The 13,874-nt window shown below is 53.7% G+C and overlaps 1 protein-coding gene and 1 long non-coding RNA gene across 3 annotated transcripts in view; one reads left to right on the forward strand and one right to left on the reverse strand.

Annotated features, from left to right (window-relative positions):
* The window catches only part of IBTK (inhibitor of Bruton tyrosine kinase), a 44,295-nt gene extending 34,824 nt beyond the window's left edge, over positions 1-9,471 (forward strand). The window contains exons 24-29 of one of the 2 annotated variants that reach the window (XM_064169479.1): positions 143-235; positions 1,587-1,739; positions 4,329-4,475; positions 6,826-6,894; positions 6,991-7,123; positions 8,157-9,471. In XM_064169479.1, coding sequence (XP_064025549.1) covers positions 143-235; positions 1,587-1,739; positions 4,329-4,475; positions 6,826-6,894; positions 6,991-7,123; positions 8,157-8,282 — 721 coding nt within the window. In that variant the 3' untranslated portion in view covers positions 8,283-9,471. The remainder of the gene's footprint in view (positions 1-142; positions 236-1,586; positions 1,740-4,328; positions 4,476-6,825; positions 6,895-6,990; positions 7,124-8,156) is intronic. The other variant, XM_064169480.1, reaches the window with a different exon arrangement.
* LOC135189290 (uncharacterized) lies at positions 3,709-11,653 on the reverse strand. The gene is made up of 2 exons (XR_010308025.1): positions 11,623-11,653; positions 3,709-4,533 (listed from the first exon to the last, which is right to left on the reverse strand). It is a non-coding gene; the product is annotated as an uncharacterized LOC135189290 (long non-coding RNA).
* Between the last annotated feature and the right edge of the window lie 2,221 nt (positions 11,654-13,874).

Raw genomic sequence — 13,874 nt, forward strand, 5'->3', positions numbered from 1 at the left:
GCCATAATTGAGGAAACAGACAGAAATTATACATCCTCTTACCAGGCTTATGTATGGTTTAGAGGATTTCAGTCAAGACTGGAGCTGTGGAATGGCAGAAGAAATGAGTGCCTTGCAAGGTAACTTTGTGTTTTTCATTCAGCCCTGCCAGCCCTCCTGCTATGGATCTGAGGACCATCATGGAAATGGAAGCAAGCATGCAGAAGTGTGGAACCACGCCAAAGGCAAATTCAGGGTTGGTAAAAAACCAACATCTATAAAAGAAAAGTGTGATAGACCAGGCCATGCTGAATTGGCTCAGTGTTCAGGCACTCTGGAGCTTAAAGGAAGCAGGAAAGAAGCTACCCTCTTTGTTGTTGAACAGCTTTGTTTGCTTCAGCATGGTGCTCTCTGTGAGCATATAAGATTCATCTCTTTATTTTGCTGTTGCCTTGGTTGCTCAGCTACTGTTCAAATGGGAGAGAGCAAGCAAGGAAACTGCTGCCTGAAAGCAATGGCCTGCTCTGCTCAGCTTGCCTGTTGCCAACCAAAGACACTTGATTCTTCTCCCTGGCACTTTGGAAGTTACTTGTTGACCTGTACTCTGACTGATCTGAAGGGGACCTACAGGAGGGCTGGGGGGGGACTACTGACAAGGTCTTGTCATGACAGGACAAGGGGTGTTGAGTTTAAACTGGCAGAAGGGAGATTGAAACTGGCTGTTAGGAAAGGGTTCTTTGCAGTGAGAGTGGTGAGACACTGGCACAGGCTGCCCAGGGAGGTTGTGGAGCACAGACAATAAAAATGGCTGCGTGCTGCTGTGTAGATGTCCTACACAGGAATACTTTTGGCTTAAGGGAGCTAAGCTTGCAGTCTCTCAAGTCACAAAATGAGGCAGTAGTGTTTGTTCTCCTGTTGGTAGTCCATCTGCCTTGACTGGACTGCTGCTCTGCATGTTCCATGTGGAGACATCTCTGTGAAGAAGAGATGCTTTCTTTCTGCCACTTTCCATATTGATTGAGCCTCTTTTACTCCCTAGATGTCTAACCCTTCCCTCCACCTATCATAGAGTCACAGAATCAAGCAGGTTGGAAGAGAGCTCCAAGCTCATCCAGCCCAACCTAGCACCCAGCCCTGGCCAATCAACCAGACCATGGCACTAAGTGCCCCAGCCAGGCTTGGCTTCAACACCTCCAGTCACGGCCACTCCACCACCTCCCTGGGCAACCCATTCCAATGCCAATCACTCTTGCTGTGAAGAACTTCTTCCTAAGATCCAGCCTGAACCTGCCCTGGCACAGCTTCAGGCTGTGTCCCCTTCTTCTGTCCCTGGGTGCCTGGCAGCAGAGCCCAACCCCACCTGGCTACAGTCTCCCTTCAGGGAGCTGCAGGCAGCAATGAACTCTGCCCTGAGCCTCCTCTGCTGCAGGCTGCACACCCCCAGCTCCCTCAGCCTCTCCTCATAGTCTGCTATGATACACTTGTGGCACTGTAAGCAAAGTAGTTTGGACTGGGAAGGAAGTGGCTCTTAGTTTGCAGGGTGAAAGGTGAGCCATCTCAAAGGGCACTAACCTTCTGTCTTCTCTCTCTGCAATAACCATTCACAGCAGAATGGCAGCTCATGGAAGCAAGCTCTCTCAGAAGCAGAGGAAAATGATTGCCCTGGCAGCCAGAGACAGTGGATCAGTAGGCAGCAGCACGGAGCCTCCTGTGGTCACCCCCACGCCACCTCTCAAAGTTGCCAAACTGGGCAGTGCTTGGTACGTCAGAACCGCGATTGCCTCCTCTGCTTTGCAGGCCGTGCATGGGAGCTCTCTTGGAAGCAGCTTCTTGACTGAAAGTGGCCTAGGTTCTGTGCACTGAAACAGCTGAGCATTGAGCTGTCCTTAGTTACAATTGGTGTGCATCTGGGAGTTGAAAGGAGGCAGGGAAATGCAGGGGTTGCAGTTTAACAGTGCTTTGAGATGGTGCTGTAGTGAGTCAGCAGCCTGCAGCCCATCTGGTTCTTGCCTCTGCCTGATGAGGTACTTGCAGATGGTGTCCAAGTGAAGCACAGAAGAGGAAGACTGAGCACAAGCTCTGAAACTTAGCAGGAGGTTGTTGAACACCATGATGAATGCTGTTCTTCCTGTCAGAAACATAAAGACAAATGTTAGGCCTTGCTGGGAGAAAGGGCTGGAAGACAGAATTGACTGCAGTGACAGCTACCAAGGTTAGCTGGGTGGCTGGGAGGAGTGACAGATGCTGCCAAGGATTCTTGTGGTAGGATGCATCATGGCTTGCAAATTACTCTTAATGCTGAATACACACAGATGTTCCAGCTGATAGCACTGCATTGAGGAGAAAGTGATTCATCATCTCTCAAACTCACTGACACACTGAGTGTAAGGAGCTGCTGCTGCCTTTCGCCTTGGTCTGGAGCGAAAGGAAAAGCTGCAAGCTCTGGGCATGTGAAGTGTTTAATGACTACAGAATACATACCCAAGTGCATGCTCTTCCTCTGAGGTAGATGTAGGACAGTTCTCCCCAGCCAGCAGTGTGCCCAGTTGGCCAAGAAGGCCAGTGGCATCCTGGCTGGGATCAGAAATGCTGTGGCCACCAGCAGCTTGGAGGGGATTGTGCCCTTGGACTCGGCTCTGCTGAGGTCACACCTTGAGTGTTGTGTGCAGTTTTGGGCACCTCAATACAAGAGAGCTGTGGAGGTGCTGGAGCCAGTGCAGAGGAGGGCAAGGAAGCTGTGAAGGGCCTGGAGAGTGAATCTGCTGAGCAGAGAGTGAGGGAGCTGGGGCTGGGCAGTGTGGAACAGAGGAAGCTGAGGGCAGAGCTCATTGCTGGCTGCAGCTGCCTGAAGGGACACTGTGCAGAGGCTGCTGCTGGGCTCTGCTCACAGGGAACTGGAAGCAGAACAAGGGGGAATGGCCTCAAGCTGAGCCTGGGGAGGGTTAGATTGGACATTAGGGTAAGGTTTTTGATGGGGAGAGTGGTGAGGGAGTGGAATGAGCTGCCCAGGGAGGTGGTGGAGTCCCCCAGCCTGGCTGTGTTTCAGGGTGGTTTGGATGTGGTGCTTGGGGCTATGGTTGAAGGTGAATCTTATAGGGTAGGGCTCTAGGTTGGACTTGGTGCTCCTGAGGAGCTTTGCCAACCTGGCTCAGGAGCAGTGTGGCCAGCAGGACAAGGGAGGTTCTTCTGCCTCTGTGCTCAGCACTGCTCAGGCCACACTTTGAGTGCTGTGTCCAGTTCTGGGCCCCTCAGTTCAAGAGAGATGTTGAGGTGCTGGAAGGTGCCCAGAGCAGGGCAGCAAGACTGGGGAGGGGCCTGGAGCACAGCCCTGTGAGGAGAGGCTGAGGGAGCTGGGGGTGCTGGTTGGCAGCTGAACATGAGCCAGCAGTGTGCCCAGGTGACCAAGAGGTCCAATAGCATCTTTCAAGGTCCCTTCCAGCCCCTGCCATTGTATGATTCTGCTTGGCACTGGGGTAGGACTGCTGTGCTTATCAGGGGAAGGCAGCACACCTACGGAACACTCATTTCAAAGCCTTGGTTGGTAAGGGAATGACTAATGGGAACTGCCTTGAACTTTGTGAATCAGCAGGCTGCTGAATCCAAGTGTTGGGGGCAGCTGTGGTGCTCAGTTGCCCTACTGAGCTTGTTGCCAGACTGCTTTCTTTTCGCCAGAGAGTGAGCAGGCTGTAGCTCAGTAGCAGTGGACATGGTACCTGGGTGAGTGAGGAGACAAGAAATCCAAACCGGCCAAACAGAAAAGCCCAATCCAATGAACCCAACAGCAACTGAAAAAGAGTCAGTTTAAGGAATTTCTCCCTGGGCTGAGTGGTTTATGGAGTCTCCAGTAGGTGTGAGGAGCTCATTCAATGTCTTGGGGAAAGAAGATCAGCTACACTTGGCTCCTGCTGTGGTCCACATCAGCCGTGGAATGCAAGTACCTGAATGCTGTGTGAGTGATCAGGATGCTTCCCAAGGAGATACCCTGTTAGAAGAGGTGCAGCCTGGCAAAGGCAAAGTAGCTGTGAAAATGATACTGCTCTGTAAGAGGATGTGATTTGGGGTGGAATGGATGGGGTTTGGTTTGTTCCTTTTTCCCCTTGAATGAAGTTCCTACAGTCCTGGCTGCTCCTGTTCTTAGAGATAGTTGTTTTCTCATGCTTAGCCTACCTGGCCCAAAGTCAGACTGCTGGGGCAGGTCTAGCAGGCATCGTGGTGAGATGCAACAGCTGAGGAGTGCTGTGGTTTTAGTAACTGGAAAGACCTCTTCCCTGTGTGGTTCCTGCAATGACGTGGAGTCTTGTAAAGCACAGGGATGGAGTGAACTTTGTTTGCTTTCTTCAATTTCAAAGGTCATCTCCACTGCACTCGGCTTTGCCAAAATCGTTCCGAGATCTTGTAGCGGAAGAAGGAAAGTCTCTGAGGAACTCACCTGGTGCTGGTGTCAGAAGGGCTGGGGCCAAAGGCAGTGAGGAGCCTGCAGTCCAAACCACCATGAGGTAAGAGCAGTGGTCTCCTGCTTGGCAGCCCTTGTGGGAGAGCCACAGTCACTTCCTGCTGAAATGGGAAAGGAGGAAAATGGCATTTAAGGGAAAGACTTGCTTAGAGTGAGTCCCATCAAAGCATTTAGGGAGTGGAATGCTCCTAGGAAGAGGTGATTGAGTTGTGGCAATTAATGAGGCAGGGATTATAAAATCTGTAGTAGATCTTTGATCCCATTCTGTGCTTCTGTGCTCCACAACCTCCCTGGAGGTGCTCAGGACCAGGTTGGATGAGGCCTTGAGCGACCTGTTCTAGTGGGAGGTGTTCCTGCCTATGGCAGGGGGTTGGAGCTGGCTGAGCTTTGAGCTCCCTTCCAAACTCAACCATTCTGTGATTCTGAAACTGAGGCACTGAGCTTAAATGGGGCTCCTGAGTAAAGAGGGGAAGCCCCAAGCAGCCTTGGCACAGCTCTGGTCATAGTGACCTGGATGGAGTTTACACAGCTGCACTGAGGGGGGAGAGTTTGCATAAACATTCTTCCATATAATGTCACCTTCCAACTTATGCAACCTTGACACCTTCTGTAGATGAGCCAGGCCTGCTCTGCTCTGCTGAGACCTCACCTGACTACTGTGTCCAGCTCTGGGGCCCCAAACACAGCAGGGACATGGACATGCTGCAGAGGGTCCAGAGGAGGGACACCAAGATGACCAGAGGGCTGCAGCACCTCTCCTCTGTAGACAGGCTGAAAGAACTGGGGCTGTTCAGCCTGGAGAAGGCTCTGGCAAGACCTTAGAGATATTTGAGTATCTGAAGGAGCCCTACAGGAAGGCTGTTCATAGGACAAGAGGCAATGGTTTGAAACTGGAGCAGGAGAGATTTAGGTTGGACATAAAGGGGCAAATTGTTCACACTGAGAGTGTAAAGTAAAATACTGGAGCAGGCTGCCCAGGGATGTGGCTGAGACCCTGGCCCTGGAGACATTGAGATCAGCCTTGACATGTCCCTGGGCAGCCTGTTGTAGCTGGAGGTGTCCCTGCTGACTGAAGAGGGTTGGACAAGATGCCCTTGGAGAGTCCCTTCCAGCCCAGTGCTACCCATGGATCTGTGAGCATCCTGAGTGTGATGTGAACTGGGTCCAGTGCAGCAGCAGTCTGCCCCAAAGCTGGGCTGTGTGGATGTGGCTGTGTTGTTTCCAGGGACAGCTCAGCCTTGCACAACTGCCATGTGGAGCTCACAGTTCAAGCTCAGACACAGGCCTGCCCTGAGTGACTTTGCTGTGGCAGCCTGGGTTGTCTTCACTCGGGCCCTCTAGGGAGCAGTGCAGAGGCTTGGTAGAAACAAGTCTTGTGGCTCTGCGTGGGAATGGCCCCGTTCTGGCAGGGCTGCTAATGAGCTAGGAAGCAGTGCATGAGTCAGTGGCACAGCAAAGGCCAAGAGGCTGTGCAGGAGCCCAGGCTTTGTGCTCCGTTTGGGAGAGCTCTCATTAAAGCAGAGAGGCACCGGACCTGAGCTGGCTTCAGCTGAACAACTGCTGGAGCTGCCCCGGGGAGCTGCGTGCTGGGACACCCTGGTGGCTGTGCCGGAGTCACAGCAAGTTCAGCCAGCGTCAGCTCGTCAGGCTGCTTCAGTACTGGTGGCACTTGGCTGTTTCCATGCAGAGCCACTCATGGCTTTCATTTCCAAGACTTCCACGTTCCAGTTTCTGTTGTTTTGGAGGCTTTTTCCCCTCCCATTTTCCCATTCATGCTAGTTTCAGCTTTCCCATCTGCCCCACTTCTCCTACTGCTGTTTGTGCCAGCTGAGGACTTAACTGCAGGCATTTCACTGTGCTAAATTGCTGTCATGTCTGAAGTGAGCAAGAGGCCCAGAAGTGCTCATCTGCAGCCTCAGAATACCTGAGCTGCTTCCTACTTTTCAGAGGGAGAGGAGACAAGCATTTAACCTCCTCTCACTGTGTCCACTTCTGGGCTCCTCCAGTCAAGAGAGATGCTGAGGCACTGGAAGGTGCCCAGAGCAGGGCAGCAAGGCTGGGGAGGGGCCTGGAGCACAGCCCTGTGAGGAGAGGCTGAGGGAGCTGGGGGTGTGCAGCCTGCGGAAGAGGAGGCTCAGGGCAGAGCTCATTGCTGCCTGCAGCTGCCTGCAGGGAGGCTGTAGCCAGGTGGGGTTGGGCTCTGCTGCCAGGCAGCCAGGGACAGAAGAAGGGGACACAGCCTCAAGTTGTGCCAGGGGAAGGCTAGACTGGATGTTAGGAGGAAGTGCTTTTGTCAGTGCTATGGAGCACATACTAAGACATTTGTAGCTGCTGTAAACCCGTGGGGGAATGCTCTGTTAGTGACTTTCACTCCTCTTTCCTGTCTTTTCCAGGTGCACCACTAGAAATAGCCCAGGTCTGGAAGACCATGTTCTGGATTCTCCACATCCAGAGAGCCACAAGTGAGTTTGACAGTGCCTTAAATTCTGGAGCTTGATTTCTGAGTGCTGTGCTGATCTTGATGTTGCCTCTTGTTGTCATCTGTTGGTTTTTTGCAGTCCCTGGCTGGCAGCATCACCAGCTGGCTCGCCTGTCACAGCACCTGTCATGTTTTCAGCTATTGTAGAGGAAGAGCTCCAGCAAGAAGCTGCTCTTATTAGGAGCAGAGAAAAACCTTTGGCTTTGATCCAGGTAAAGTGTTAAGTTACTGCAGCTGTGAAGTGACAGGAAGAGTTCCCAGTAGCTTCATCATAGAATCAGCAGGTTAGAAGAGAGCTCCAAGCTCATCCAGCCCAACCTAGCACCCAGCCCTAACCAGTCAACCAGACCATGGCACTTACTGACCCACCCAGGCTTGGCTTCAACACCTCCAGGGCCAGTGACTCCACCACCTCCCTGGGCAGCCCATTCCAATGCCAATCACTCTCTCTGCCAACAACTTCCTCCTAACATCCAGCCTAGATCAGTTGTGTGATTAGTTATGTATCAGTACACTTAGTGTCATGTACATGATGATGTTTATATCACTTAATGATAACCTCATGTTGATCTTCAGTGAGGTAGGCTTAGATGAAATTCAAGTAGACTGCTAAATCCATGATGAGTGCATTCACAGCACCAGAGAATGGTTGAGATTGCTGCAGCTCAGGCTCTGGTTGCTCTCTGGGCTGCCAGAGCACACTGACAGCTCCTACTGAGCTTCTCCTCCACCAGCACCCCCAAGTCCCTCTGCTCAGGGCTGCTCTCCAGCCAGTCCCTGCCCAGCCTGTATTGGTGCCTGATATTGCCTCTGCCCAGCTGCAGGACCTTGCACTTGGCCTTGTTGGACTTCATGAGGCTGGCTTGGGCCCAGCTCTGCAGCCTGCCCAAGTCCCTCTGGATGGATCCTTCCCTGCAGCTGTCAGCAGCACCACACAGCTTGGTGTCATTGGCAGACTCACTGAGGGTGCCTGAGTGCTTCTGTCCATGGCACCCACAAAGATGTTAAACAAGACTGATCCCTGAGGGACCCCACTTGTCTCTGGCCTCCACTGGGCCATGGACAGCCACTCTCTGGGTGCAGTCATCAAGCCAGTTCCTTACCCATCCATCAAAGCAGTGTGTCACCACCTGAGGGCTCGGGATGTGGGAGGCTTTGCTCAGGTCCGGGTGAATGACCTCAGCTGCTCCCCCCATGCGTGCCTGTGGCTCTGACCCTGCCGTGCCTGCTCCCCCTGCCTTGCAGATCGAGGAGTGTGCTATTCAAGACCTGCTGCTCCACTACGAAGCCTTCGACAACCCTGATGAATTTGTGACTGTTGAAAGGGCTCCACAGGGACCTATGGCAGCACCTACGTGGAACAAGCACTGAGCTGCACTCTGCACAGGCCCTCTTGTGTCTGCACTACTGAAGTTCTCACTCTTGCAACCAAGTGAAACACAACTGGAGGAAGAGGAAGGATGTAGTTTGTAACATCAGCATTAAAGCCCTGCACATAATCACTAGGTACTTGTTAGAGAATGGAGCTCATGCCTCCCCTCTGCCCTCGTCCCACAGTATCTGTTGTCTGTGTGTGCTTGGGGAGACTGCTTCCCCAAGAGATACCATTAGTAATGTTCCATGCAGCTGTAGATTGGGAATGCATTTGCTAACCTGGAATGGTGAGGGGCTTCTGTTAATTCACAGGTGGCTGAAAGGCCAGCGCTTGTTCTGTGTTTGGAGGAGGAGCTGAAGGTGCAGAAATGGACACCTGTAACATATTGGGGTGCAGCTGTTCTTCAGAGCTTCCTGGCAAACTGGGGATACTGGCAAAAGCTGTGCTTGGACTTAATGTAGAACTGCAGTTGGAGAGTGCAGCTCTCCTGAAGAGTGGCAGGCCCTGCTCCTGGATGGGCCTCTGTGCTGTGCTGAGGGCCCTGCCCTTGCCTGCTCTCACCCCAGTGCTGCATCTTGTGACCTTTGGGCAATCAGCTCTTGGGGGGGGAAGTAAAGCACATGGCTGAGTGGAAGATGGAAACACTTCATCAGCTCATACTTTGTCTTGTCCTGGTAAAGGTGGTGCAGCTTAGAACCACTGGGTGTGAGCTACAGCTCACTGGGAGTGCTGAGCAAATAAGACACATCTCTATTCACAGGGGAGGCTTACGGGGGGGGCTGCCTGGCTGTGCAGGTGGCAGGCACTGCCTCTGAAGGGTGATCAGAGGTGGCTTTCAGTATTGTGTGTTCTGAAGTTCTCTGTGCCTGGTTTCAGCAGATTTGTGTATATATATAAAGGCTAAAAAAGTAACCTCCTCTGCACTCCTGTCCAGTTTGTCTGCCTCCACAGCTGTGTTTGAACTTGGTGTCAGTAGTGTCAGGACTCAAACTCTGGAAGCCTAGAACTGAAAGAGCTACAGAAGGTGAATGTAGAGAAGGATCACTGTGTGATGAAGGAATCCTGATAAGACAAAAACAACCCTACCCAGAGCTGACTCAATGGTTTCAGGCCAAGCTACACCAAAAACTCCCCCACCAAAGTTGTAAAGAACTGCAATAAAGCATCAAATCTTGGTTCGCACCACCACAGTTTCCTTTCATGTGCTGCCTCTACGTAATAAACGCTGCAGGGAGCTGTGTAGTGACCCACAGGTACTGCCCTTGTGCCTGGAACAAAAGCCACAGGCCTCTGGGCACTGCACAGGTTGCTCAAGGCCTCATCCAACCTGGTCCTGAACACCTCCAGGGAGGTTGTGGAGCACAGATCTTTGATCCCATTCTGTGCTTCTGTGCTCCACAACCTCCCTGGGCAACCTGTGCCAGGGTCTCACCACCCTCACTGCAAACAACTTCTCCCTAACATCCACTTTCAATCTCCCCTCTGCCACTTCAAACCCATTCCTCCTCATCCTGCCATGACCAGACCTTCTCAGTAGTCTCTCCCCAGTCCTCTTGGAGCCCCCTTCAGATCCTGCAAGGCCACTCCAAGGTCTCCCCAAAGCCTTCTCTTCTGCAGGCTGCAGAGCCCCAACTCTCTCAGCCTGTGCTCAGAGCAGAGCTGCTGCAGCCCTCTCAGCATCTTGGTGGCCTCCTCTGCACTGGCTCAAACACTTCCATGTCCTGCTTGTGCTGGAGGCTGCAGACTTGCACTCAGGAGTGCAGGTGGGGTGTGAGGAGAGCAGATCCAAGGGGCAGAATCCCCTCCTTCGCCCTGCTGACCACACTGCTCTTGCTGCAGCCCAGCACAGGGTTGCTGTCCCTTTGCCAGCAGCTCTCCAGCCACACTGCCCCAAGCCTGTGGGCACTGCCAGGGTTGTTGTGTCCCAGGTGCAGGAGCTGGCACTTGGCCTTGTTGAAACTCATCCCACTGATGTTGGCTCATTGATCTAAGCCTATCCAAGTGCCTCTGCAGAGCCTCTCTACCCTCATTCAAATCAGCACTGCCACCCAACTTGGTGCCACCTGCACGCTCACTGCTGACACTCTCTGTGCCTGAATCAAGGGCATCAATAAAGATGTTAAGCAGAAGTGGACCCAGCACAGATCCCTGAAGAGCACCACCAGTGCCTGGTGCCAGCTGGGTTGAACTCCACTGACCTCCACTCTCTGGGCCCTGCTGCCAGCAGTGCTTTCCCCAGCAGCCAGTGCTCAGCCAAGCCAGCAGCACCCAATTTGTGTACAGGAGTTGTGTGGGGAGTAGTATCAAAGGCTCCAGAGTCTAGGAATGCAACGTGGAGATCTTTCCCTCATCCAGCAGCTGGGTGATGTTGGCATGGAAGGAGATCCCAGGCTCACAGGATGTCAGAGGTTGGAAGAGACCCAAGGAGCTCATCCAGTCCAACCCCTGCCAGAGCAGGAGCACACAACCTAGCTCAGGGCACACAGCAACACATCCAGACAGGCCTGAAAAGGCCCCACAGAAGGAGACTCCACAGCCTCTCTGGGCAGCCTGTGCCAGGGCTCTGGGACCCTTCCAGGCAAGAAGTTCCCCTTGTGCTGAGCTGGAGCCTCCTGTGCTGCAGCTTCCATCCATTGCTGCTTGTCCTGTGCCAGGGAGCAGTGAGCAGAGCCTGTCCCCCCCTCCTGACCCCCAGCCCTCAGATAGTCATAAACATTAAATCCCCTCTCAGCCTTCTCCTCTCCAGGCTAAGCAGCCCCAGGGCTCTCAGTCTCTCTCCATAAGGAAGATGCTGAAGTCCCCCAGTCACCCTCATGGCTCTCTGCAGCAGGTCCCTGTCTCTTCTGAACTGGGGAGCCCAAAACTGATCAGGTGCAGGTGTGGCCTCAGCAGGGCACAGTGGAGAGGGCAAAGAACCTCCCTAGCTCTGTTGGCCCCACTTCTCCTGATGCACTCCAGGATGCCACTGGCTCTCTTGGTCACCAGGGCACATAAAGACCTCACACTTTGCATAGATATATTTGTAGTTGATATTTGTTTGTCACTTCTATTTCTTAGTTTTCCTCTTCGCTTCCTCATTTTTTCACTACAGGCAGCTGTGATTTGCTCTTCTCCAGCCAGCACAGTGAGCCAGTGAAGATGTTTGCTTACTGCTCCAAGCAGAAGTGACAAAGGGCTGGTCAGGGCCAGGCTGTGTCAGTGCGAGCACTGCAGTCCAGCTTGCACTGTTACGACCTTTCTACCTCCCTTCTCCTCCTCTCACCTCCCTCCTTCCAGCACCACTTCCCCTTTCCCACCATACCTGCCCCTTTCCCCTCCCAACCCCAGAGCACCTACCTGCTGTTGGAGTCTCCTCCCAGCTCAGCTGTCACCACTTTGCCCTCCCTGCCCACTCCCCTTTTCAATCTGGGTGCTGATGGAGTCTCCTCCCCTCCCCAGGTGCAACCACTTTGCCCTCCCTGCCCTCTGCCCTATTTAATGGGCCCCAGCAGAGGCAGCAGCCCCAAGTTTGCCCATCTGGGCAGAGGGATCCTCCTCCCGTCGGGACTGGTGAGTGCCCCTGGTGCACACTGGGTGCCTGGTGGAGGATCTCAAAGGCCGGGGGGCCTGCTGGCCCCCCGGTTCCACACAGCTAGGCTCAGTGCTTGCTTGCTCTAACATCACCCATGGGTGCTGGCTGAGCCTCCTTGCTGGGGCTGAGCTCCTCTGTGTGTAGCTGCTGTGTTCTGCTCACCTGTGAAATTTCCAGGAACGAGTCTGAAACCTTCTGAGAAGCCTCAACTGAGCCTGGAGGAAAGGGAGACTCAGGCTTGGCAGCGCTGGAAGGGACCTTTGCTCTGGCTGGACTTCGCTTCTAGGGTTACCTTCCCAAGTCTCTCAGGCACCTGCTGATGCTGGAGCTGCTGTGCAAGCCAGCGGCTCTGTGCCTGGCGCTAGAGCGCTCCTCCGGCTCCGCCTGGCCCATCCCACGCTGTCTGCTGATTGCTTCTTGTTCACCGCTTTGTTTTTCAGGATGTGGTGCCTGGCTCCCAGCTCCCACAGCAGCCGAGGCACACTCTGCTGAGGCAGGCTCCTGCAGCAGCTTCCTCCGCTTGTTGTCTCAGGTGGTGACTGTGGAGCAATGAAAGGAGGCAGCAGACCAAGTCCCACTGCTTGCTGCACTGCTGAGGATGGACACCTGCAGGAGCTTTGGGCAGGGGTAAACAAAAATGGCACTTGGGAGCTTAGAATCATAGAATCAGCCAGGGCTGGATGGACCACAAGGATCCCCTGTGCTCATCACTGCTCAGGACACCCCTGGAGTGCTGTGTCCAGTTCTGGGCTCCTCCATTCAAGAGAGATATTGAGGAACTGGAAGGTGTTGAGAGAAGGGCAGCAAGGTTGGGGAGGGGCCTGGAGCACAGCCCTGTGAGGAGAGGCTGAGGGAGCTGGGGGTGTGCAGCCTGCAGCAGAGGAGGCTCAGGGCAGAGCTCATTGCTGCCTGCAGCTGCCTGCAGGGAGGCTGTAGCCAGGTGGGGTTGGGCTCTGCTGCCAGGCAGCCAGCAACAGAACAAGGGGACACAGTCTCAAGCTGTGCCAGGGCAGGTCTAGTCTGGATGTTAGGAGGAAGTTGTTGTCAGAGAGAGTGATTGGCACTGGAATGGGCTGCCCAGGGAGGTGGTGGAGTGGCTGTGGCTGGAGGTGTTGAAGCCAAGCCTGGCTGGGGCACTTAGTGCCATGCTCTGGGTGTTTGGGCAGGGCTGGGTGCTAGGGTGGGCTGGGTGAGCCTGGAGCTCTCTTCCAACCTGGCTGATTCTGTAAGTCTTGCTGTAGCTGCTGCTCCCCCACACCAAGTGCACACTCTGCCATCTCTGGCCCTGAGCAGTCTGAGCTAATGAAGGACACTGATGGTGCTCACTGCAGCAGGGTGACGCAGAGGATCTTTGAAGATCCCTTTCCAGCTGATTCATTCCAGGATTCCATGTATGTAAAGGATTGACCCTCCTGAGGCTGGCCTAAACCTGACCCCAGGTCTTCCTGATTCCTCCCTGGGGGTGGTCTGAACCTGAACCCAGGTGCAGTGGTTAACCCACTCCCACTTCTCATCTAGGGCCCCTATAAAACCAGAGGACCTTCCTCCTTCTCTCTCTCTCTGCCCTGCCTGCCAGGCAGCACTACCTTTATCCCAAAGAGAAGAGTATTACTGGGCTTGAAAGGCTGGAAGAAATAAAGCTGTTTAGCCTGGAGAGAAGAGTCCTGCTGGATGTTCTGGAGCAACAGGGGGGGCCTCTCACTGCTTGGTGATGCTCATAGTGAGCAAGGGAGAAATAAGCTGGAGCATGACAGGCTCAGCTCACACACTGGGGAAGTCTTTCCAATGGCAACAGTGAAGCTTTGCTGCAACTTACCTAACCTGTCTGAACCACTGAAGTCTTCAAGAACAGGCTGGGTGAAGGCAAAAGTAACTAATCTCAACTCAAGAGAAGGTGCCCCAGGCTCACAGGATGTTAGGGAGGGGAAGGGACCCAAAGGCATCACTGAGTCCAACTGTTGCCTAACCCTTCTAACTAAACTAAGTGCCTCATCCAGCAACACAGGCTCACAGGATG

This window comes from Pogoniulus pusillus, chromosome 31 (assembly GCF_015220805.1).
Source record: "Pogoniulus pusillus isolate bPogPus1 chromosome 31, bPogPus1.pri, whole genome shotgun sequence".
Lineage (NCBI taxonomy): Eukaryota > Metazoa > Chordata > Aves > Piciformes > Lybiidae > Pogoniulus > Pogoniulus pusillus.